This window comes from Grampus griseus, assembly GCF_964374135.1.
Source record: "Grampus griseus genome assembly, chromosome: 6".
Lineage (NCBI taxonomy): Eukaryota > Metazoa > Chordata > Mammalia > Artiodactyla > Delphinidae > Grampus > Grampus griseus.
This window is the reverse complement of record NC_139000.1, coordinates 12,116,559-12,143,702: the sequence shown is the minus strand read 5'-3', so window position 1 is coordinate 12,143,702 and position 27,144 is coordinate 12,116,559. Positions and strand designations below refer to the sequence as shown.

Sequence of the window (27,144 nt, the reverse complement as noted above, 5' to 3'; positions counted from 1 at the left end):
TTACTGCACCGGATTGCTACAAACTCATAAAAAGCTGCTTGAAGCTTAAGTTAAATGTCCAAATTCCAATCACTTCTGGAAAGTGAACGTGTTACCCTAGTAAAGTAAATTTTCTTTTTTTTCATAATGCTAATGCAAGAGGGCTTGAAGTATCAAAGAGTCCACAGGAAATGGATGCCCCCAGTAATATCTTTTTTTTAAAAAAAATATACATTATATAATATATATTATATATATAAAAAGCTAGTGTAAATGCTTCCATGGTATGGTCACAGATTTGAAAGATGAACCTCTTTTCAGCTGTTAACCATCTTCCCATTTGCAACAGGTTTCAAAAAGTCGTTTTTATCTTCAGACATAACATGAGTTTTCAGAATGAGGTTGCCAACACTGACAGATGTGGCAAGAGGGAGGCAACTCGCATTGCTAATGGCCACTGGGAGTGGCTGACTAAAGCAAGAAGTTACCGGCAGAATTGTTTTTTGCTCCTCCCTGGGAGAGAATAAATGACATTGAAAACAAATTAGCTTTAAGTGAAAACTTTTAAGAGTAACCATACATGCTGAATAAAAGTTGTAACACACTTGAAGAGCCCCTAGCAAAGGCATGTGTTTTTCACTAAAAAGTATCGGAGGTCACTAAAAAAGTCCCATTTTCCAAAAATTATAATAAAAAATTAGAACACTGGTTAATTCAAGGCCAACAAAATATCAAGTTCAAGATTAGCCCATATTTTTGGTAGTAATTATATACTAAAGGCCAAAAATATCTTAGCAAGATTTTTAAAAAGGGAAACCCTTCATTTAGGTTTTAGTTCTCCATTTTGTAGTCTTGATGTTTGGCTATCAGTTAGAGGAAGTATAACCTGATGCTACAGCAAAAAAATAAACTTTTATCCCAACAAAAAGCAAGTTTTAGGCTACTAAAATGGACCACTTGGTTAGTTAAAACTTAGTTCTCCTCTCCGAAAAATCCAGACTGACCAAATCATTGCCTTATTACATAAGGTCTTCCCCTCATAGGATAAAACCAAAAATGAATTTAACAATGCATCTATTTATTTTTCTTCATGCCCTATGCCCACTGGTTATGAATTTTATGTCTAACACTCACAGAATCACATGGTCTTCATCTAAACTCTGTCTCTTCTGCTCCAGGGGCTCCTTTTGGTGTTGTTGGACTGGATGCCCATTTTCTACTGCTGTTCCATTCAGTAACTGATCATTTTGAGAACTGATACCAAGCTGTATGTCCAGGATCTCCTATGAAAATAAAATGTTAATCCTTCAGTATGAAAGTATTCTGTACTTTAATTCCCAATGGAGTAAAGCCTCCTAGATGTGTGACTGCAGTACTTACTTCAATCTGTTCACCTTGTCCATCAGGTTCATCAGTATCAAGTGCTGAAAGCTCTAACTCTATATCCCTATCAGGCTTAGTATCAGCTGCATCTTCTGTATAATCACTCTGTAATTAAGAAAAATGGTGATTTCATGTCTGTGGAAACTGGGGCTTCCCTTTTAAATTAAAATGGGAGTCCCAATGATTGATCTAAAAAAAGAAATCTGGGACTACAATTTTATTTCTACCCTTAAGTTTTAAAAGCAATCATCCACCAGAAAAAGCCAAATTTTGCACTAAGTAATGGCATAAAATAACATGCAACAGCAGCAAACAGCAAATATATTGGGCATGAAGCTGAGAGGTTCAGTTTCCTTACCTCTCCATTTCTCAGTTCAATTTCCTTGCTTAGAAGATTTAAGGTAAGGTGACGGCCTTCGTCCAGGGAATTCCACTTCTGTTGCATGGCCAGAGCATTGGCCTCCCTCTGAAGAAGCAACGAGTTACTCTTGGCCTAGAGGGAAAAAAAAGTAAAGTCAGCTTCCATCCATAACTTTTAAATGTCATTCTATTTTTTAAAAAATTCAAAGCTGAGTGACACAGAGCCTACCTGCTGAAGTTCAATGCTCAAAAGGTCTCCAGTACTGGAATGCTTTCTATGACCAGATAAATCAGTAACAATGAATCTGTCCCTTTAAAGAAAAATATGTTCACTGTTATAAAAGTGAAATAAATGAAGCAACTAAAGCAGTAATGACTATATAACGACTATATATTATATATATATATATATTTTTTTTTAATTTATTTATTTTTGGTTGCATTGGGCCTTCATTGCTGCGCGCAGGCTTTCTCTAGTTGTGGTGAGCGGGGGCTTCTCATTGTGGTGGCTTCTCTTGTTGCGGAGCATGGGCTCTAGGCAGGTGGGCTTCAGTAGTTGTGGCACGCAGGCTTAGCTGCTCCGCGGCATGTGGGATCTTCCCAGACCAGGGCTCAAACCCGTGTCCCCTGCACTGGCAGGAAGATTCTTAACCACTGCGCCACCAGGGAAGTCCTATATATATGTTTTACGTAACAGATCAACCCTGAAAGATTCAGTCATTATTCCAAATGTAAAATTTTTTCCAGAAATTTGTTATATAGCTAAAACTAGCAAAGCACAGCTCATGAATAACTGGGAGTAGGATCTGTACTCTGAGAATAGAGAATCCCAAAGAATTAAGCATAACGTTACCGTTCAATATAATGTGCTGATGACGTAGCTTCATTACCATATGAACTCCATCTTGAATCAACAGCATTGACATAAGGGACATAATCTATAGAAACGTAGAAAGAAACAATGATCAGAAAAGTGAAAAATCAAATATAGGTGTGAATGTATACTTTTCCAAAAAATCCATATTTTATCCAACTAGCCATGTTCTCCTGGCTAAGCCATTTAATTCTGAGTTTACTGTGGCTGTTAAACGGAGAGAAATGTTCTGTATCTAACAGAGTGAGGATTAAAAAGCACAGTGCTAGAACATACCAGGTGAAGTATTAGTTAAATGGATCACCTGATACGCTGATAGGTTTAGTCGCACTTCCTTGGGAAGCAGTGGCCTGGACAGGATCCGTGGTATGGTAACCTGTACGGGAAGATCTAGAAATTGCACCCCATTTTGAGATGATAGGTCCATCACTAAAAGGAATTATTGGATCTTCTTCTTTTGTCCTTCTCTGAGTTTCAAATAAATGCACTCTTCTCTTAACATCTCCACTGTCCAGGTCCTGCATAAATAAAAGAAAATCAATAAAAAGATTGTTGGCAATTACTTCAGCTAATAATACAAGTACATGCTTTCAAAAGACATTAAATTAAGTTTTCTGGTAAATTTAACATTAGCTGTATATCTCAATGATAACCCAACATCTACTTTAAAACACTCAACTATGCCCAAATAATTTAAACATTAAGTGCAATTTATTTCAGGCTTACCTAAATGTAACTCTGCTGCTTACAGATGAGTAACATACCAACGATATGAAGATGAAAGCATTCAATCATTCTAAAACTTGAGTCAACATGCACGACAACCCTTGCCCCCCAAATCATACCATTAACACAGCATTTGAATTAGCAATTACATCTCTGGGCTCTGAATCGATAGCATTTATACAGGAACCTATGGTGCCACAAGACCAGGGGGAATAATGGGAAAGATGATCTTCTTCAAATTTTGTGCCACTCACACTTTCAGAGAACTGATTAAAAAAAGAAAAAAAAAAAAAAAAAAGGCACAGGCAATTGGTAAGAAATTTAAATTTACAAACTTGTAACTAATATAAAGTAACTATTATAGAATTCACAGCACTTTATAGTGAACAATTAAACATTCAATAACTAATATAAAAAACTGTAATAAGTAACAAATAGTATTTATATTATTTGTATTTATATTACATATTAATAGAAAAGAGAATGCCTTCTCTTTTTTACTTTGTCCTTTAAGAACTCATAAGGAACCCCTGACTGATACTATACAGACCAATCAACAATTTATAGCATGCCCCTAACATGGTACAAAGTGCTCTAAAAAATGAAAAAAAGCAAAAGAAAACACACACATACACATACACAGATAAATACAAATACATTTTTATATTAAGCAAGTGGCAATTCTATCACTCTTGTCAAGATGGTTAGCTGCTTTGAAGAAGTACAAGTTTGATGAGATAAATTTGGATCTACTTTAAAAATTCAATATTTATGGATGGAAAAATACGATGTCTAGGATTACTTCAAAATAATCCAGTAGGAAGAGGGGGTACAAATGAAAGAAGATGGGCTGAGTTGATAATTGTGGGTAATGGGTACATGGAGTTTATTACTATTCTACTTTCGCATATGTTTGAAATTTTTCCTAATGAAAAGACTAGAAAAAATTTTATTTTAGTATCTCTAGGGATAGGAAATAAACCAGATGAATCAAAAAAAAAATTAATGGTTTGCTCTAAATATAACAGTACTGAAAACAGGGTACATTAAAATAATCCTGGTACAAAAACTTGTTTTGAAATGATAACAATAATTAACAGTGATTTAAAACACCATAAATAATACAGTAGGCATTTCTGCACCTCTTGTGAAGTAGGGAAGAAATGCCTCAGATAGATCAGAATTCAAATCCAAGCTACTTACAGGGTGGGTGAATTTACTACTTGGGCAAATTACTTAACTTCTCTGAGTAGGATTCCTAACATGCAAAATATGGGTAATACCTGCCCCCTAAGGATTCTGTAAGAATTAAATAAAATAACTGCTTAATACAGTGCCTGGCACAAGTAGGTGCTCAATAAATGGTGGATATAAATCTTATTATTAATAAAAGCCATAAAAATAATGAGAACTATACTGCTGGAAAGATTTCTGAATTCTTGGTGGAAAAAGGACTGTGATTTAGTGGCCTTCAGAGTATCACAATGCCTAGCCATAGTGCTTACATACTCAGTGCTTATTGAATTAAACTCAACTGCCACCAAACCAATGCAAAATATCCAACATAGCTAACTCTGGCTTGAACGAGTGCTCTGAAGTCAGTTGTCTGACCTATCCCTGCAACATCAAGTAATTAAAACCTTTCTTACATCAGTGCGGAAGTCTACACTGAATAGAGGAGAAGGTGGTGTTGGTGACTGTGTTGCCACAGGAAGAGTTGAAGAGACAAGAGGTGCTTTCTGAGTGTGGTACTGTGCCCACTGCTCTGGCTTTCTTCTTATCTGCTCCTCGCAACTGGTCTTCAAATGACCACAAGGTTCCTAAGGGGGGATAAAAGAAACAATCTTAATCATCTAGGGAGTGGTAAATAAATTTAACTATGCTGTGCGGAAATAATGTGAACATTTATTATATTGTTGGGACAAAAAAAAAAAATACAGTAGGGAAGTCACCCTAGCCTATTCTCCATACACTTAAACGAAAGGGTTAATATTTAGTCAAATGTCAAAAGTAAAATCTGAGCGCTCACTTCTCTGGTTTAGGAAAATCATATGTATATACGTGGGGATACTAAAAATAGGCCCTATCTTTGTATTTTGAAGATTTCTTTTTACCTTCTCATCAGTTTTGTATCCAAACATAACATTTATTGAGCATGAATATGCATCAGGTCCAGTTCTAAGAGCTTTGCTTTTTCTGATTTAATCCTCACAACAGCTTTATGAGGTAGGTACTACTATGATTTCCATCAAATACGAAAAAACTGATATAGAGAAGTCAAGTAAAATTCCATAAGTCACACAATAAGTAAGTGGAGGAGCCAGGATATATACCTGAAAGGTCCAACACCAGACTCTAGAGTCTTAACAACTACACTATATCAGCATTCCTATTTCCATTATCACTTACCCTTGGTAAAGGCACAGTTGTCCTTGGCTCACTTGGTGGCTGACAAGCCACTGAATAATACCCATCTAATGAGTTATATCTTTCCCGCAAAGACGTCTGATACACAGACGAGTGCATCACATCCATTGGAGGTAAAGAATTGCTTCTAATAATGTCATCTCGTTGGTACATAGGTGGGCGCCAGATGCGCCTGCTGTCGTACACAGGAGCATACATTCCAGAAGGTACTGGAGGAACTGGTCCATACGGCTGCGGAGGAGGAGGTTGGTAAGGAGAAGAATTCATTCGATCTCGAGGCGAAAATGTACTGTAATGATCAGCATATGGCATGGAAGCAGGTGGGAGGGAGGACTCTGGAACATTATTGGACCTCACAAAGCGAGGAACACAGGGAGCCACACCAGCTGGTACTGTTGGAGGTGGTGGGTAGTATCCTTGAAAATTGGAAAGAGGAATATTTAATGTAATCTTAGTAAAATTTAACATTTTGTAATGGTTTAAAGTCTAAAGCAGCCTTTAATGTTGGAAAATAAAATAACCTTTGAACTTTACTTTAGTTACCCCTGGTTTAGAAAGACACTACACACTTTCAAGACACCACTATATGAAAATCATTAATGTTCAATAATTTGTTAAACTGCTCCTTAAAAACACTTGATGAGCTATTAACAGATGGCTGGTAAATTTCCTTCTAGGCCATGTACTGCCACAGGTTTTAGATTAAGTAATTAGTTACATCATTGAGTCTTAACCTTTTGGGGAGCAGAGGTTAAAGACCTCTTTCATAATCTATATAAGCTGTGCATTGTCTTTCCAAAATTATACTTAAAGTATATATAAACCAAACATTTAGTATACTTATTTCAGAGGACATACAGAACTTACTAAAGCTCATCCATGGACCCTACATTTGATTCATAGGAATGAGAATCTTAAAACTACTGGTATGTAAAATCATAGATTCTTAGGACAGGAAGAAAACTTAGGGGTCATATAGTCCAAAGGATTAATTTTTTAATGTAGATTTTCTAGATAGATATAAATGATTCACTAACTTATTACAACAAATGTTATATTGTAGTTTCTTTTTTTCTTAGAATTGTCTAAAATTACTTACCTGTCTGTGGGTACTGTGGGACTTCAAAGGGTATCTGAGTCCTTGGATCTTGAAAATACTGAATGTTTTCAGAATGCTGAGGATATACTGGTACTCTAGTTATAAATGGGCTGGATTTTGGAGGCACAGAATTCAGCTCTGTTCCAACATTAGTGGGCCCAGCTGAGGTAGCCGCTATATTACTTACAGGAGTCTTGGGTGGAGAACCAATTTTACTGGAGAGAAAATTTAACAAGGGCAAATGATAAATCACTATCTATGACTGTTAAAAGTCTTTCTCAGTAGAAATGGTTCATAAAATTATAGTGACCACTAACAGCAAATGCTTCAGGTATTTCCACAGTGACAAATAAGGCCATGAATTTCCTTACCACCTTACACTGTTAATTCACAAGATTATAGTAACAGATCTCATATTTTGGTGAGGGTGAAAAACAAAACAAAAAACTGCAAACAAATCCCAGGCACAATGTGACCCACTAGTCCCTTTTTACTCATACTTTAAACAAAGATTTTTCCTATTGGAAGTTTAAAAAAAATCCTGTTCAATAACTTCTCAACAGAAACAATATAGTTTACCAGTAGAATTTTTTGACACAAATAAGACAGATATGTAAAGGGAAGGACTGCTCTAAATATTAAGCATTAGATTAGCTGAAATGTAAACTTATTGAAGAAAGGCCATTTTTGTCCATTTTGTTAACTGCTACATGCCCAGGATCTAAAACAGTTTCTGGCACACAGGAGGCACTCAGTAAATATTTGTTGGACAAATGGAAAAGTTCCTGCCACGTAGTAGGTACTCAGTAAATATCTGCTAGATGAACAGAATGCCAACGAAATGGTTACTCATTAAATTGATGCAAAACACACAAGCTTTTTTTTTTAAAACACAAAGGATTTTCTTTGTTGATTCACCAGGCGATCAGCTCCAGAGGATCTCACCATGGCTTCTTAGGCCCTCTGAAGAAGTCAAACTTTGGCAGAGCTGAGATATGTGGTGACGCAAGAAAAAGATCTTGTTAATGATGCAGGAATTCAATACATTGCATCTCAACTAGATTAGAGGGTTTTTCTCAAACTAGAGAAGCTCTTTTAAAGCAAGAGTATAAATAACAAGGAGTATGGGCTGCCTTTAAGTCTAGCAGAGATTAGTCTAGCAGATGTTTACTTCTATGTGTAATTGTGTATTAAAACAGAAAATAAGAAACTGTGGATAATAGTAGTAAGTACAAATGGCTTAGAGTTTAAAGATATTTTAGTGCTGTGCTTATATTTTGAAGTTCAATAAAGGCAACAAGGAAAATGATTAGGATTTCCTCTTAACAATAATAAGTAACACTAATCAATTAATGAGCACATTCCAGAAACTATTCTAAGTGCTTTACATAGATTATCTGGTCCTCCATAGCAGAATGTTATATACCACAAAATTCAGATAAGTACTTTGAAATGACAAATTCTCAGACTTTGCAGGAAAAAGGTACCAAAATCCATGACAAGGTTCATAGCCTTATGAAATCATGCAAGCTATCCCAAAAATCCAGACTTAAGGAAAAAGTTAACTTTCAGTCCCATTCTAGCCAGACAGCTAGATTCTAGATGAATTTAGGATTCTAGGCTGTCCTTTGCAGCAGGCCCTCTTACCTACATGCTTTTGCCTGTGCTGCCTTCTCTACTGACAAGACCCTTCCTTCCTAATTAGCCATACTTTTGGAATGGCTCAGGTGTCATCACCTTACCTCTAAAAAATCTTCCACAGTAACTCCAGGTAGAATTATTGTTATTTTTTGTGTTTTAATAACACTTGAAACACAACTCCATTACAGTACCTTTCAGAATATATTATATGATATCTGTTTATGTCTGTCTCCCAAACTGCACTGGAAGACTCTTAGAAGCAGGGAGTATATCTACTTCATTTTCATTAACTATGCCAATTGTCCTGGTATTTGGCACATATCATAATTTCTGAATGAATAAATGATTTATTTACCGAGATTTACTTATTTTTGAAAGTTGTTTTCTCTAGTCCATCATTTTTTAAAAAACTAAGATATATTTACCCTTGTAAGGTGTACAATTCAGTGATTTCTGGTATATTCCCAAGGCTGTGCAACCATCACTGCTATCTTATTCTGAAACACTTTTACCACCCCTGAAAGAAACCTGTACTCACTAGCATTCACTCCCCATCTCCTTGTCCCCCAGCCCCAGCCCCTAGTAACTATTCATCTACTTTCTGTCTTCTATGGATTTGCCTATTCTGGACATTCACATAAATGGAATTCTACAATATTTGGCTTTTGTATCTAGCTTCTTTCACTTAATATAATGTTTTCAAGGTTCATCCATATTGTAGTATGTACTAGTACCTTATTCTTTAATGGCTGAGTAACATTTCACCATATGAATATAAAATGGTTTTACAACTTTACCTTGCCAAAACCCTTCAAAAGCTCATTTTCTAAATATATTTAACACAAGACCTCCATAATCTGGTGCCAACCTACCTATCTAAATCTTACCATATTTCACCCAGCAATATAAAATTTTCCTATCCTTTAATCCAACCCCAATATTGCTTCATTTATGTAAATGCTGTCTCCCCAACTATGTCTTCATAAGTTTCTTAAATGCACAGATATCTTTTACATCTCATGTATTTTCTTTTTTCTTTTTCTTTATTTATTTTTAAAATTTTCTTTATTTTTTTGGGCTGTGTTAGGTCTCAGTTGCAGCACTCTCATGTATTTTCAAGAGTGCCAAAATCAGAGCTCAGTATTAGTGTGTAAATAACATTTGCTAAATTAGACAATGTTCTCTGATTTATCTCTTCGAAGATCTCTCTGAGGGAAGATTATAAGGATCCTCTGATAAACAAATTTCCCTATCACATGCTAATTGCAGAAATAAAGAATATAAATGTCTACCTATCCATTTATTATTTGAAATCCCTAGCAATTTACTGTGTGCCTAGCATAACGCTTTTTCCCCAAAAGGGATATAATAGACACTGACAGACTATTTATGGGCAACAATCTAAACATGCTTTAGCTCAGATTTTAAGAGGCTTAAAAGAATACAAAAGCCTGAGATATCAGAGGTGGAAGTAACTTTTCAGATAATCGGGAAGTTTTAAAACATTTTTCTTTTTTTTTTTTTAAACCTATTGATGAATAAAGCCAAACTCTTTTTTGGGGGGGGCCTCTCACTGTTGTGGCCTCTCCCGTTGCAGAGCACAGGCTCTGGACGCACAGGCTCAGTGGCCATGGCTCATGGGCCCAGCCGCTCCACACCATGTGGGATCTTCCCAGACCGGGGCACGAACCCGTGTCCGCTGCATTGGCAGGCGGACTCTCAACCACTGCGCCACCAGGGAAGCCCAAAACTTTTTTCTTAAAGTACCAAAACCTTTCCGTCAAATTAAATCTTATGCTGAAACCTCAAAACAACAATAATGGTAATAATAATAATGGTAGTTATAATAACAGCCACAGATACTTAGTGAGTGCTATGTGGCAGGCACTATTCAAAGCACATTGCAGTATTAACTCATTTAATCCTCACAACCAACATATGAAGCAGGTAGTATTATTATACCAATTTTATGGATAAGTAAACTGAGGAAAACAGATTAAGTAACCGGCCTAAGATCAAACAGCTGGGAAACACTGAGCCAGAATTTGAACCCAGAGTTTGGCTTTAAAGATTTCCCTCTTAACAACTACACATCATTACAGAGCATAAAGTGGAACTGTTCTAATTGAATCGGGCTGGAGGCTCAAGCATCTCACCTGCTTAGGTTTCTACTTAGTTCCTTTTTGGCACCTCTATGGACTCAATCCTAAAGTTCAAGGAAATAAGGTGAGAAAAACTGAATTCTGGTCCAACCTCTTCAGTTTACAGTTGAAGAAAACAAAACCCAGAGTTGAAGTGAATTTCCAAGGTCACAGCTATTCAATTGCAGATCCAGGACTAGAACTCAACTTTTTTGGTATTTAGTGCTTTTTCTACTACATGAAACATTCTGCATAAAAATTCTGATTAACTGCTTTTCCTCAGGATAAATAAAAATACTCAGGTACTTATAAAAAGGCTAAATTACTCACGTTAAACATTTTTACCTAATACTTACTTTTCAGTTACAGACTCTGCAGAAGGCCCAGCAGCATTCTGACCATTAGTGCCAACCTTCCCCACTTTCTTCACAGTCTCCAGAGCTCTTAATGTACTGTCAGTACTACGAGGAATTAGCTGGGAAACACTGTTTTCTGCATTTGAAATTCCGTTTGTACTTGGAACAATTTTCCCCGTTGTTTCAGTACTTCCTATGACAGAAATGACATTTCCGGCTGTGGTTGTGACAGTGTTGTTTACACCAACTTTATTTAGAAGAGGAAACGTTCTTACAGTTGCATTGATCTTTTTGTTCCTTAATCGATACCTGTTTCAAAAACAATAAACATATCAGTAAATATTTCACTAAATCTTACCCTAAGTAAAAAAAAAAAGGGAGGGAGCAATAGGAAAAAATGTTAAAAGGAAGAACAACTTTGAAAAACAGGTTTCTTCAGAAACTAACACACCATTGTAAAGCAATTATACTCCAATAAAGATGTTAAAAAAAAAAGTTTCTTCAGATAAATATCAAATACAGTCTACATCAAACTCTGCTATGATAGCCATCACATGAAAATGTATCTGCCATATACAATACATATATGTACACACAATACTTATGTATGGAGACACATAATTAATGTAGCAAGAAAAGTACAAATGTATTCAAAAAACTATTTTGAGAGTGGGAAGAGATCTTCTTGAAAATTTTGTATAATTGGAATAGAAAGTACACTATATAAAAATGAAAGTAACCATACCAAATTTATTTGGGAATGTAGAATGAAAAGGTATGCAAGAGTTGAAAGAATTCTGTTGTTACCAAATTGTTAAGACATCATATAATTTTAAAGAGATTAAAAAAAAAACAAAACTCATTCTTAAACATTACACCAAAATATAGAAATTTAGTATTCTACTTTTCAGATTAGTTTATGACCAAAGTAAAAAGTATTTGGATTAAAGATATTTTCTGATATTAAATTCAGGGTTTTATTTATGGTGGTCAGATATAATACTCTAATATATGAAGCAACCTGATCTCTGATTCCATTTAAGAAAATTTATTTCCAGTCATACAACAAAAATTTCATTACAATGTAGTCCTAGTTAGTGTTCCCTCCAATATTTTAAAGTGGTGAACAACTATGTTATATGAATAGAAAGACTACACACATATGGGTTCATAATTACATATACCTAAATTAATCTGATATTAATGTTATATATAACCAAACATATGGTAATTAGATATAAACAGTGTTAGTGATGAGCAATGCCTTCACAACAGTTTCCCTTTTAGTCCTCCAGTATCTATAAACAGCTTCATTATTCAATTCTCCCCATCTCATTCATACACACACACTGACAGAAGCAGCAAAGCTCAGTAAAGACAAGTATTCCCAGATCAGCCTGGCTAAAGGTGGAGTGATAGAACATGAAGTTCAAAAAAACCATAGGTTATGGCCAGCTTATATATGTCATCTTATAGATCTGAGGAACCAATGATTACTTCTTGAAGAATGAGGGTTATGAGCAGACCTATATTTTAGAAAGGCAGTTTGGTGGCATGGAGGGGCCAGTGCTTTCCTCAACAAGCTACTCTGAAACCTGCTCTTCATCTTCATTCTTCACTTCAAAGGTTCTTGCACAAAATGCCCAGCTGCTCCTTGCTTTCCATTCTCAAAGGATAAATTTCAAATTTCCTTAAGATTGCTTGGGCAGGCAAAAAATAAAGTTTTAATTGTGAGTCTCTTAAAAGAGAGGAGTAAGGTAAAGTAAGGGACAAACAGGGATACATACTGGACTCCTGGCATCTAGGCAGCTAAAGACTTAGGCTTGGAATCTGGACCTCACAGTTGAAAAAAGCCAATTACCTCCTATTCTTTTTTTTTTTGCGGTACGCGGGTCTCTCACCGCTGCGGCCTCCCCCATTGCGGAGCACAGGCTCCGGACGCGCAGGCTCAGCAGCCATGGCTCACGGGCCCAGCCGCTCCGCGGCACGCGGGATCCTCCTGGACCGGGGCACGAACCCACGTCCCCTGCATCGGCAGGTGGGCTCTCAACCACTGCGCCACCAGGGAAGCCCCTCCTATTCTTTTAAAGTCATCCATGAGATCCCTCAAGTATTGGCTCCCTGCCTTACCCAGCTTAGAATCCATTATCTACCATTAATTCCTCCCTTATAAATACCTTTAATTCCCTTGGTCCAATTACCCCGTTGAACTCACCTGGTAAAACCCCAATCCAATCTGTTACTTATTCTCTTATTCTGTGTCTGCTCAAGTACGTGAATGTTGCTAGAGAAAAATCATGCAATCATGCTGACTAAACTGTCTTCAAAATCATGATCAAGTATTTAAAATGGCCAAGCACTACATTAATACACTTCTCTACTAAATTCACTTTCCCATCTCTAACATCCTCCTCCCTTCCATTCCCCAGAGCCCCGCCACAGCTGATGATACTGCCTCCCACTTCACAGAGAAAACAGATGACACCAGAGGAGAATTAATTATCCTTCCATCACCAGTCCCGCCAACCTTCCTGCTTCTGTAACTACACACTCCACCTAAAATACGTGAAGAGTTCCTATTCCTAACTAAGGCCAATCTTTCCACTTGCACCCCAGGTCCCAAGCCCATTTGCCTTCTCAAAGATTTCACTCCTGTAATTATCTTTTCTTCTCTAGTGCATCATCACTTCATTCAGGTGTCTGCTTAAATGTCATATCCTCTGGGATCCCTTCCCAGACAATCTTATCTAAAATATCTCCCCTTTCCCAATCTCCTTCTCCTTACCTTGTTATTTTTCTTCGTAGTGCCAATCAGCACCAGATATTATGTTTTCTATTTATTTGGTTTATGTTGATCTTCTCTATTACAATGTAAGCCCCATGAGAGCAAGAATTCTGCGTTCCTTATTCATCTCTCTATCTTCAGCACAATGCTTGGTACATGTTAGGTGTTCCATAAATATCTGCCTCATGAATGTGGAGTAATCCTTAAACTTCACATGGCCAAGAGTACTGATTTTCTACCCCCAAGCATTTCCTATCTCCGTAAAAGATATTACTTAGTTATGCAGGCCCCAAACCTTGGAGTCATCCTTGATCTTCTCTTTTCTTTATACCCCACATTCGATCTATCAGTCCTATCAGCTCTACTTCCAAAATATATCACAAATCTGGCTACTTTTCATCATCTCAATTACTATAGTCCTAGGACCAAGCTACTAATCTCATGCCTGGACCACTGCAGCAGTTTAACTGGTCTACATCATGCAGACACTAGAGTGACATTTCTAAGACAAAATTAAAATCTCATTGTTCCATTTGAATAAAACCCTATAATGGCTTCCAAAATAAAATGCAAACTCCTTGCCAATGTCCACCAAGCCAATATGGTCTGGCCCTCACCTAATCTCTACAACATTATCTTTTGCCATTTTTCTCATTCTCCAGGCACACTCGTCTTCTTTCTAGTTCCTGAACATGCCAAGCTTGTTTCCACCTCAGACTTTCTTTACAGCATTTTATTAGTAACTGAAATTGTCCGTTTACATGTTTACTGTTCTTCTTTCCCCACTAGAAGTACCTCAAATAGTACCTAGCACTTAACAACCATTTTTAAAAATATTTCTTGAGCTGGTTGACCTCAGGCTTTTGATACTCTCCAGAATGCAGCAATTTTTGGGAATAGGATTCCAATACCCTAAATTCTAAAACATATTCACACAAATATTCTTAAGAGAGATTCTGGGCATTTGTTTGGTTAGAGATATGTATAGTAGAGAAAGCAGGCTGGGATAAAATTTATTTAAGTTAAACAAACATTTGCTGAATTCCTCCTGGTACATTATGGGAGCTAAGATAAAGGCTCCGCCCTCAAAAAGTCCAGAGCTGGGTAGCAACATGCATTTTTTTAACCAACGAGATAATGACATCTTCCACTTCCTTAATGCTTTGTATTACCCTGTTTTTCCTTCTTCTTCTTCTTCTTTTATTTAACAGCAACAGAGAGTGTGAAGCTGGTTGGAAATATGAACTATAGATTATTTGCTCTTTCAACATAAATATCCTGAGTTTACATGTCAAATACCTGTTAAGTGCAGAAAATATAAAGATGAATAACCCATAAAATAAACGAAGTCCAGTGAAAATACACACCAGTAAATAAATAATTGCAATACAGTGAGAGAACTGGTAGTTATAAAGTTACCAGGTATAGAGTACTATGGCAGCACAGTGAAGAAAGCAACTAACACTGCCTGGGAAGTCAGGGAAGTTTTCAGACAGAAGATGATATCTGAGTATAATCAGGAACAGGAGCTCTCCAAACAGAGAAGAGGAAAGCATATGATATAGTGAACAACATGTATAAGGGAAAGAAGAGTGAAAGAATTCATATAGTAGTAAACTGGATGTACGTTAAAAAAAATAAAGAATGAAAAAGGTGGAATAAGGCTGGAAAGCAAGATTGGGCCCAGAACCAGTGATATACTGAGGAACCAATTAAGAATTTAAAGCAGAAGATGGACATGATTAAACCCGTATTTGTGAAAGAAAATCTTGGTTGAGACATAGGGAGATGCATGTAAAAAGCTCCATAGCAGGACTTCCCTGGTGGCGCAGTGGTTAAGAATCCACCTGCCAACGCAGGGACATGGGTTCGAGCCCCGGTCCAGGAAGACCCCACATGCTGCGGAGCAACGAAGCCCATGAGCCACAACTACTGAAGCCCGTGCACCTAGAACCCATGCTCTGCAACGAGAAGCCACCACAATGAGAAGCACATGCACTGCAACAAAGAGTAGCTCCCGCTCGCCACAACTAGAGAAAGTCCGCGTGCAGCAGTGAAGACCCGACACAGCCAAAAATAAATATATAAATTAATCAATTAATTAAGTAAAAAAAAGCCACATAGCAGTAGAATAGACAAATTGGGTAAACACGTGAAACATTAAACATTGCACCTGGCACAAAATTTGACTGATTAATTTGGCTATTATTATTTTTACTGCTACCAATATAAGCTCAGGCAAGAAATAATAAAGTTCTGAAGTAGGAACTGGAGATGGAGAGCAGGAAGCCAATTTGAAGGTGTAAGAGGTAAAATGGATTTTCAGGTGGGCACCAGTTGTGAGTGGAGTATGAAATCACACAGTTTCTTCTCTTTTTTAAGTGCTCCCAAGCAAGGTCCCCTAAAAAGCTCTATTTTAACTAAAAAGCTCTACTTCAGGTATGGACAAGCTCAAAATATCTCGAGTCTAAAAAATCATCTTGATGTAAAACTCTGTATACATCATATAGAACTGCCTAGACTAGATGCAAACAGCACCCTTTTTTTCTTAAGACTCCTGCAGCCTCTCTGGGATCTTCCAGTCTGGGAGAAGCAGGGGGATAGTAAGAAGGGAAGCATGTTTCTGCTCTTCTTTTTAATGCACACACATTTATCTTCTATCACACTGCTGTTGCTGTAGAGCTCATTATGTGCAGGGCCCAGTGCTAGCCACTGAAAAGAGGAGACAATAATAAACAAGATGGATATATAGTCCATGGACCTTACACTTCAGTAAGGCAAACATTCAATAAATAGATCAGGGGTCAGCAAACTATCACCTATGGGTCAAAGTTGCTTGTTTTTGTAAATAAAGTTTAAAGCCATGCCCATTTTATGCATTGTCTATGGTGGCTTTTTTGCTACAGTGGCAGAGTAGAGTGGGTTGACTGAGATCAATGAATGGTTCACCAAGCTGAAAACATTCACTAACTGCATCTCTACAGAAAAGTTTGTCAACCCCCAAGACAGACTCCATAAGTTAATTATAATTTTGATAAGCAGGAAAAAGAGGAACCTGGTTTAGTATGAAATACTGGGGGGATGCCCCTGAAAAAGAAAGGATGAGCTAGGCACAGGGAAAGCTCCAAAGACAAGGCTAGAAGGAACCACATTATATAAAAGACTTCAGGTGGGAAGGAGCACGGCACTGACAGTCAGCGTGGCTTGAGTATACAATAAAATTAGGGAGCGTTGTGAGATGAGATAAAAAAGGCAGGCACAAACTAGATGACGCAGAGTCTTGCGGGCCAGAGCAGATTTTATATGTTTAGCCACAGGAATGCCCAAGTCTCATTACCTGCAATGAGCCTTATGTGTAAAGTTCTCCCTATTTTGGGGGGAATAATGGGATTGGGGGTGGGCAACGATAGCTGTAAGATGACTAGTTAGGCGGCAACTATGGATCAAGAAAAGGGGATGACAGCTTAGACTATAAGGACAGAAAGAACAAGGAAGAGTCAAGAAATATATAGGAAGGTGAACTGACAGAACTTGGTGACTAAGACAAGCAGGTGAAAGCTGGCAAAGATGATTCCTATAACATGGCACGTATAACTGGCTGGACAGGGTACACTTAGGGATAGCAGATAGAAGATGTACACATGAGAAGATGTATAATAGGAGAAAATTAGCTCAAATCGGGTTTAAAATGTCTAAAAACAAGAGAGATGTCCATTAAGAGTTGATATAAAGACCAGTTATTCAGTAGAAAGGCTGGAATCAATTTTTGGTGAGATCTCAATGATGAATGTTTTGGTTAAAAAACAAAATAACAAAAACTTGGACAACACATATTACAGCTTATATCCATTTACTTTTATGTCTGGGGTAAATGGACATAGAAAAAGGGATTACCCATAGGACAAGAGAAAGGGAAAAGAAGACAGAAAAAAGAATGTTAAAAAGACCAAAAACCATAAAAAGAAAATGTATCTGCTTTACCATTTTACCTGGGACTCAGTTGTTACCTTCAATGGAACCTGAGCAAGTAAAAGTGAACATAAGAATACTTTCATTCTGCACAGGTGTTTAGCAGAAACATGGATTCCAGATATACAATGGTCTAAAATATGACAGCTGAATAAGGTTCTAAATCACTTATTATGTTAACCACGCTGCCAGAAGCAACAAGGTGTGGTTTCAAAAGAAAAGGTTATTTTTCAATCTAAAGACTTCCACAATGCAAACTTGATTGCATCTTTGAAACTCATCACAAACTTTAAGACTCTATATAACACTTTCATAATGACCAAAAATTAATCCCAAATAAAAGAGTTCTCCTAACTTACTTTTCAAGCTCTTCCTGAGAATGGGCAAAAGTACAATTTGTTCCTCGTGGACACCCTCCTTGCTGTCGCAAATCTCGGCACATGCTAGTCTTATATTTGCTGTTTGGCTGAGGCTACGAAAAGAAAATCAATGTTTGGAAAAGTGAAGATTCCAGTTGTCACTCACTCTTGGGACTCCAGAATTTTATTACACCTTTAATTCTTTTTCATGTTAGATAAGTAATTCTTGTGCTGACACAACTACCACTGCATTGTTTCCTGTTATGAGTTATGTGGCATAACTCTGAGCTGGCATTTTAGATATTCATTCTGAGGATTATCTGGAACTGGTTCAAATGTTATGTTACTTATTTGTCAGGCAACAAAATGCCCACGAAAATAAAAGATTTTCTCATCAATTCATTGCTGTCTCAAAATTATGATACCCAAATCAAGCAACCAATTTCAAAAAGCACTAAAAAAGCCAGAAGCTTTGTCCACTTAAATGTTCTCAGGAAAAGGGAGAATACAACTTACCCCAGAAGTTAAAAATTAAGAAATACTAATTTATTTGTCAATTTGAGAGTACACCTTTCTTCTAAGGCTTGGAGCTAAGTTCATACAAATAATGAGGCAAAATATAAAAACATCATCATAACTGCTATAATTTGCATCAAAATCTAAGATGTCATTGTTATTTCTATGACCTTAATAAATATAAAACATTCATCTTTCAGTTAAGATTTGAACATTATAATGTCTTCTAATAGAATAAGGACAGAAGAGTGGAAAGATCACTTTGGAGTAGATTTGATACCAGTTCTGTCACTTACTGCCACCATGACCTTACATATGTTATTTAACCTCTTTAAGCTTCAGCTTGGGAACAGCAATTATCTTGCAGGTGGCTGTGATGATTAGAAATAATATATGTAAAATACTGAACATAGGGACTGGCTCATAGTGATTTAATAAATGGACGTTATTACTAGAATGAAGGATTTTACCTTAAATAACTCCTTCAAAGGACACTGAAAATACTTATTTATTTACTTCCACACATATACAAACATGAATTCATTGGTATGGCAGCAAAGGAGAAAAAAGTGACAATTTCCCCACATTAGAAGAAAATTAGACAAAATATTTGGAAGGAATCAGATCTATAGAGTTGGTCAAAAAAACCTGCAGTAAACTCATATTCAAGATATGCCTCCAACTGCTGCTGTACTATGAATTATTTATCAGGTGCACTAAAACTTGGGTTTCTCTCAAAAGAAGAGAGACAATAAAAACTTATGTGAGAGTGGAGTCACATAAGGAGTCCATTAACCAAACAGCTTGTTAAGATGTTCAGGATGCCCTGTTAAAAATTTAAGAGCAGTCAGAAGTGCAATAAATGTGCTTACCTGAGGTGTCTCATGGCCTTTTCTACTATAATTTTGTATGAAGTCCACAAGGCCATGAACCACTGTTTTAACAGCTACCATTGCATTTTCTAGCTGCTCCCAAGTTGGTGAAACAGCATCTGCATAGTCCACCAAGGGGATGGGATGACGAAAAGAATTTGTTAGCAGTAAGTCTCTTGTGTTATTTACCTCAAAGGTAGAAAAAGTATAAGCAATTATTTTGTCGCATACCTGGATTAGGGTCTATGTTTGCAAGAAGCTCTAAATGAGGCCTCAGTCTATTTAAGTTAGCTGGGTCACCTGTTCGTTGCAAAACAATTGTCAATTCCTGAACACTCTTTGCAAATGATTCTGGAGACTGCAGCTAACATAAAAAGAAAACAGAATGGTTTTTACTCTGGTTTTTATGACCTGTCTATATTCAAATGCTTTCATTTAGTCAACATACTGAATAGGTTTTCAAGTGTCTTCAGATTCCATAGTAGGAGTATCAATGATGAATTAAATTTTCACCTCAGAATCTGCCCTATGAAATTCATCATTAGACACTTAGAAAACTTATTTATTAGCTAACTGGTGTCAGAATATAGATAAATGACAGACTTGGTTAGCCAGGCTGCTTTTATGCTAACATCCTGTATTTGCTTCCCTGTTGCCTCCCTTAGTTTATTTTAAAAGTTAGAAAATAATAAAAAAGAAAGATATTTATAACAGTCTTATATGTAAAAACAGGACTCTCCAACTGGTTGTCTCTTTACTCCCTTCAAAAGATTCAAATACTCTCCAATGTAGCAGAATGATATAAAATCAGCGTCTCTAATTTCACAAACCTTATCAATGATAGACTGCATGTGTGATTTATGCGCCAAGTCACCATACAGAAGTGAAGACCACTGCTCAGGTGAAATACGGAGTCCTGCTTCCATAGCAATATGAACAATTTGGGCATCATGTTCTCTGCGTAAAGCCTCATAACTCCGAAATTCCTCCTTTAGCTGCATCAGGGAAGAGTCTTCATCCCTTTTGGTAACCTAAAAAATAGAAAGGAGAGAAAAACCCATCAGAATTACTCTGCTCTTTCTCCTTCCCCAAACAACTTTTTCTTTTTTTTAGATGGAGATACCTATAGCCTATCAGATACTACATGGAGAAGGTACAAAGAAAATAATGTCCTCACCGCAAATTCTTTTTGGAACAAAGCAGAACTTACAAAACCTAATACATAGTTCTGCCTTCCTTCAATGAGCTCAGCAGGTGGTAGGGAAGAAACTTGTAAATAGAAAGTTATAGTATAAGTGCTATTGTAAGACTCTATGGCAACATAAAGGAAAGGCAATTAAATCTGACAGGTGGGGGAGGGAAGGGTGAGTATCAGGGAAGGCTTCCCCCAACAGAAGGCTACATGAACTGAGTCCCGAAGAATGAACAGGAGTTCCTCAGGCAAAGAAGGGTGAGGAATAGAATTCTCAAAAGAGTAGCAAGTGGTAAACAGAAACATGAAAGAGCAGAGCACATGGAATTAAAGGCTAAGATGTAGGCTGGAGAAGAATCACAGAGGGCATTGTATACTATGGTGAGAAATTTGGGGACAAGCACAATTTGTTTTATTGCATTTAATTTATTGTGCTTCACCGATAGGTACTGTGTCTTTTACAAACTGAAGGTCTGTGGCAACTCTGTGTCAAGCAAATCTATTGGCGCCATTTTTCCAACAGCATTTACTCACTTCATGTTTCTGTGTTACATTTTGGTTAATTTTTGCAATATTTCAAACTTCATTATTATTACATTTGTTATGGTGATCTGTGATCAATGATATTTTATGTTACTATTGTTGTTTTGGGGCGCCATGAACCACATCCATAAAAGATGGTGAACTTAATTGATAAATGTGTGTTCTGACTGCTCTATCAACTGGTGTTCCCCTGCCTCTTTCCCTCTCCTCAGGTCTCCCTATTCCCTGAGACACAACAATATTGAAAGTAGGCCAGTTAACAGCCCCACAAAGGGCTTCAAGTGAAAGGAAGAGTCACATCTCTCACTTTAAATCAAAAGCTAGAAATGATTAAGCTTAGTGAGGAAGGCATGTTGAAAGCCAAGACAGGCTGAAACCTAGGCCTCTTGTGCCAAGAGCTTGCCAAGTGGTGAATGCAAAGGAGAAGTTCTTAAAGGAAATTAAAAGCACTACTCCAGTGAACACACAAATGATAAGAAAGCAAAAGAGCCTTATTGCTGATATGGAGAAAGTTTTATTGGTTTGGATAGAAGATCAAACCAGCCACAACATTCCGTTAAGCCAAAGCCTAATCCACAGCAAGGCCCTAACTCCCCTTAATTCTCTGAAGGCTGAGAGACGTGAGGAAACTGCAGAAGAAAAGTCTGAACCTAGCAGTGGTTGGTTCATGAGGTTTAAGGAAAGAAGCCGACTCTATAACATAAAATTACAAGATGAAGCAAGCCGGAAGTGCTAACGTAGAAACTGCAGGAGGTTATACAGAAGATCTAGCTAAGATAATTAATGAAAGAGGCTACACTAAAGCACAGATTTTTCAATGTAAATGAAACAGTCCTGTATTGGAAGAAGACGCTATCTAGGACTTTCATAGCTAGACAGGAGAAGTCAGTGCCTGTCTTCAGAGCTTCAAAGCTTCTCCTGTTGGGAGCTAATGCAGCTGGTGACATTAAATTGAAGCCAATCTTCATTTACCTTTCCAAAAATCCTAGCTAGGGCCCTTAAGAACTACGCTAAATCTACTCTGCCTGTACTCTAGAAATGGAACAACAAAGCCCAAATGACAGCACATCTGTTTACAATATGGTTTACTAGATATTTTAAGCCCACTGATCAGACCTACTGCTTAGAAAAAAAGATTCCTTTCAAAATATTACTGCTTGTTGACAATGCACCTGGTCACTCAAGCGCTCCAATAGAGATATACAATGAGATTAATGTTGTTTTCATGCCTGCTAACACAACATCCATTCTGCAGCCCATGGATCAAGGAGTAATTCTGACAAGTCTTATTAGTTAAGAGATACATTTTGTAAGGCTAGAGCTGCCATAGATAGTAATTCCTTTGATGGATCTGGGCAAAGAAAACTGAAAACCGGTTGGAAAGGATTCACCCATTCTAGATGCCACTAAGAACATTCGTGATTCACAGAAAGAGGTTAAAATATCAACATTAACAGGAGTTTGGAGGAAGTTGATTCCAGCCTTCATGGATGACTTTGAATGGTTCAAGACTTCAGTGGAGGAAGTGACTGCAGATGTGGTGGAAACAGCAAGAGAACGAGAACTGAAGTGGAGCCTAAATATGTGACTGAATTGCTGCAATCTCATGATAAACCTTTAATGGATGAGGAGTTGCTTCTTATGCATGAGCAAAGAAAATGGTTTCTTGAGATGGAATCTACTCCTGGTGAAGAAGCTGTGAAGCCTGTTGAAATGATAACAAAAGATTCAGAATATTACATAAATTTAGTTGATAAAGCAGCAGAGAGGTTTGAGAGGATTGACTCCAATTTTGAAAGAAGTTTTGCTGTGGGTAAAATGCTATCAAACAGCATTGCATGCTACAGAGAAATCATTTGTGAAAGGAAGAGTCAATCAGTGGGGCAAACTTCATTGTTGTCTTATTTTAAGAAATTGCCATTAACACCCCAACCTTCAACAACCACCACCCTGATCAGTCAGCAGCCATCAACACTGAGGCAAGACTCTCCACCAACAAAAAGACTATGACTTGCTGAAGGCTCAGATGATGGTTAGCATTTTTTAGCAATAAAGTATTTTTTAATTAAAGTACATACTTTTTTGGCATCATGATATTGCACACAATAGACTACAGTGTAGTGTAAACATAACTTTTATATATACTGGGAAGCCAAAAAATTTATGACTCGCTTTATTGCTGTATTCGCTTTATTACTATATTCGCCTTATTGCAGTGGTATGGAACAGAACCTGCAATATCTGAGGTATGACTATACTATCCTGTACGGAATGGGAAACCACTGAGGACTTTTAAGTAGAAGAGGGACATGATCGTTAGGCAAACATTAGTGCTATGGGTGATGATTAAGAAATTAAGAAATTTTCTGCCACCACAAAATTTATTAGGGTATTTTTATAGCTTTAATCTATACTTAAGTGATAAAAAACATAAATTCAAAAGGTAGAGTTTCACATGTCCTAGTAACTGTCTAATTATCTAAACATGCAGGTATGTGGCTAGATAATTTCCGCAATAAATGATACACACTTATTTCTGAACCATTAAAACTTGCTAATGGCCACAATGAAATTTGATACCTGGTTAGAATTCAGAATACCTAGGCAGAGTACAGGCTCTGAACCTTAGATTGAACAAATAGTTCAAACTATTCAAATTGATGATTTTCTCATCAGGAAATGAAAATCTCCCTAGACCACCTCACTGGTAGTCTTGATTGCTGTTGTTGGCACATGAGACAGCAGTAGTATGACCCCCAAGAACATGAAGGTGGGGAAATCAAGTTATCATCTGAGAGTTAACTTAATAGTATCAGTTCACAATTCTCTTTGAGAATATATAAATACATTATAAAAAAGTATGGGACACCCAAAATTCTGATCAACACAGCCTTACATAGAATTTAAGAAAGAGCAGAGCATAACTTAGAAATCACAAAATAACCTACTTAAAGAAACACCGAGGAGGGACTTCCTTGGTGGCACAGCGGGTAAGACTCCACGCTCCCAATGCAGGGGACCTGGGTTCGATCCCTGGTCAGGGAACTAGATCCCACATGCATACCACAACTAAGAGTTCTCATGCCGCAACTAAGGAGCCCACATGCTGCAACTAAGAAGCCCGCCTGATGCAACTAAGACCTGGTGCAACCAAATAAATAAATAAATATTAAAGAAAAAAAAAAAAAGAAACACTGAGGAAACAAAAGGAGGAATTTTTTTTTTTTTTGGCTGTATGCGGGCCTCTCACTGTTGCGGCCTCTCCCGCTGCAGAGCACAGGCTCCGGACGCGCAGGCTCAGCGGCCATGGCTCATGGGCCTAGCCGCTCCATGGCATGTGGGATCTTCCTGGACCGGGACACGAACCTGTGTCCACTGCATCAGCAGGCGGACTCTCAACCACTGTGCCACCAGGGAAGCCCAAAAGGAGGAATTATTAATCCAAAACAGAAAAAAGAAACCCAAAAAACCAGAGGATGGTAACATTCATCTAACCACCAAGGTACAGGGTGCCTCTTGGGCAGCATGAACATCTATCCACCTGAGTTGTAAGATGTATACAGGTGGCTAACAGAGCCTGGTCCTATTAAAGTTCTATAAACGTGCATCAAAATCACCTATGAAGCTTTGAAAACTACAATTTCAGGTAATCAGAATCCCTGGTTTCAAGGACCGCATAATTAACAAGTATATATGAATGCTCAAGTCTCACTGGTATAGTATGGTATCAGATATACCAAATCAAAATATCGGGGGATGGGACCCACAAATGTATACTCTTCAAAACTCCAGAGGTGATTCTGATGTATCTTCAGTTTAGAATCACTGCATTAAACAAGAGAATCATTAACTCCCCTTGTTGTGATTCCATGCTAAGCAAGCAAAGGTTTGATACTCTTCTACAGGAAAATAGCTATGACATGAGAATTAAAGTCAGTTAAAAGTTGCACTTCTCTTGGGCTTCCCTGGTGGTGCAGTGGTTGAGAGTCCGCCTGCCGATGCAGGGGACACGGGTTCGTGCCCCAGTCTGGGAAGATCCCACATGCCGCGGAGCGGCTGGGCCCGTGAGCCATAGCCGCTGAGCCTGCGCGTCTGGAGCCTGTGCTCCGCAACAGGAGAGGCCACAGCAGTGAGAGGCCCGTGTACCGCAAAAAAAAAAAAAAAGAAAAAAAAAAACTTATAAAATTGATAATATGTAGTATGTGACCTTGGTTGTGGTGATTCTGTTCCTGAGGAACCCCCAAAATTCAGGTCTCTAAGCCTATAATCAAGGAAAAGACCTTCAACAATGGTGAGTTTATTAGAGTAGATGCCCCTGGAGAGAGGCCTTTTGGCAACTGTCAGCATGATATCCTTTGATTCATGTAAACACTGCTTTTAACATTTTAAACTACAGGGCAGCAGTACAAGATGAAATGGGAGCATGAAACTGAAATCTTTCTAAACTTAGTGTTATTCAAATGTCAGATATTAGGAGCAGCTGTAGATGTATGACAATCATAAACCACAAATCTGTATGATACCATTGAGGAAAAGAAACAACATTAAGTCAACAATACACAGTGTGAGAACCAAGCCAGTCACTTCAGGATGATAAATGATTTCTGTAATTTGCCTGCTTAGCCAAAAACATTATGTTCGAGGAACCAGAGATTCATTTCAATTGTTGCCCTAAGAACACAATCAAGCACTGTAACTATCAGGCAGATAGTGTCCAACCCTCATTTGTGGAGATAAGTGAACTCATTTGAACATATTTCCATCATCAATTAACCTGTTATCTCAAACTAAGCAGAGTGCCAAGAAAACCTCCTTTCTGCCTGTACTGTTTTCACTCTTGGACTATAAAACCAGCAAAATAGCTTAAATAAGCTTTAGCTTCAAATTCAGATGTTTTACTTTATAGAAGTACTTTATAGATGTTTTGCTTTATAGAAGCCAATGGGTCTTTCTATTTCCAAGTCCTTGGGCCCTTCTCAAGTCCCCACCAGTAACCTATATTCTTGTAACATGCAGAAACGTCAAGGATTCAGCCTACTTTCCACATCTCTCAGTAACTGTCATCACCCATAAGCCTATATGACAATGAAACTACATTTCTAAATAACTTAGGGTTCATCCCTATCCTCTCTGCCAAAAACCCCACCATCTAAATGCAGAGTGGGTCAGTATCCTCAACTTTTCACTCTCTTGTCATCCATAAGACAACATACGGGCCATCTTCAGATTAAAGGCTTTAATCTAATCACCACAGAGAAAGAGATAAAAATAATTAATAGGTAAGTTAAAACATTACCTACTGTTATGAAGTTTCCAGTGTGCTTCCTGACTCCCTTTTAAGATGGTAAACATCAATGAAGTAGGCTTCTTTAGCTCACTTTTACTATTCCAAGAGCCAAGTTTACCAAAGTATTTTCCTCACAGTGTTACTGACACCTTCACGTATATGTTCTTACACCCACACATAGTAGTATCACACATATGCAGTATCACAGAGGCAATAAATGCAGAAAGCAAAGCTTCCTTTTAACTCTTGTAAGCATTCTGTATTTCTGGGGCCTCTAGACCAGGTAACACCCATTCCAGGTATCTCACACCCAGGCATGTAATGTTTAGATGGTTGCTTGCTACTTACCTTAAAACAAGAAGCTCGATACAGTAGTTGCACAACATGACCAATACTTGTTTTTGATGCCTGAGGAAATCTTGGTTCTAGTCTTTGCACAACAAAAAGTACCAGAACTTTCCTTGAGAGAGCAGAACCATCTTCTAATGCCAGCAACACCAGCTTCAAGGCCTCTTCTTGCATAGCTAGAAGTAAAGAACATGAGTTCATGATAAATGAGGAGACCTGCAGATCATGCCTGTCAGACTACTTTGGGTATTAGTTTACGGTGGTTCATTATCTGAAGCCTGTAAACA

General features: G+C 37.6%; 1 protein-coding gene across 2 annotated transcripts in view; it reads right to left on the bottom strand.

The window, feature by feature from the left end:
• Positions 1–236: 236 nt before the first annotated feature.
• Positions 237–27,144, bottom strand: part of RC3H2 (ring finger and CCCH-type domains 2) — a 46,633-nt gene continuing 19,725 nt past the window's right edge. The window contains exons 5-21 of one of the 2 annotated variants that reach the window (XM_082657605.1): positions 26,858–27,033; positions 20,318–20,518; positions 19,719–19,851; positions 19,488–19,606; positions 18,100–18,212; positions 10,987–11,295; positions 6,849–7,063; positions 5,732–6,165; positions 4,972–5,142; positions 3,442–3,588; positions 2,901–3,114; positions 2,576–2,660; positions 1,952–2,033; positions 1,721–1,855; positions 1,360–1,467; positions 1,114–1,262; positions 237–492 (exon numbers count right to left, since the gene is read on the bottom strand). In XM_082657605.1, coding sequence (XP_082513731.1) covers positions 297–492; positions 1,114–1,262; positions 1,360–1,467; positions 1,721–1,855; positions 1,952–2,033; positions 2,576–2,660; positions 2,901–3,114; positions 3,442–3,588; positions 4,972–5,142; positions 5,732–6,165; positions 6,849–7,063; positions 10,987–11,295; positions 18,100–18,212; positions 19,488–19,606; positions 19,719–19,851; positions 20,318–20,518; positions 26,858–27,033 — 2,987 coding nt within the window. In that variant the 3' untranslated portion in view covers positions 237–296. The remainder of the gene's footprint in view (positions 493–1,113; positions 1,263–1,359; positions 1,468–1,720; positions 1,856–1,951; positions 2,034–2,575; positions 2,661–2,900; positions 3,115–3,441; positions 3,589–4,971; positions 5,143–5,731; positions 6,166–6,848; positions 7,064–10,986; positions 11,296–18,099; positions 18,213–19,487; positions 19,607–19,718; positions 19,852–20,317; positions 20,519–26,857; positions 27,034–27,144) is intronic. The other variant, XM_082657606.1, reaches the window with a different exon arrangement.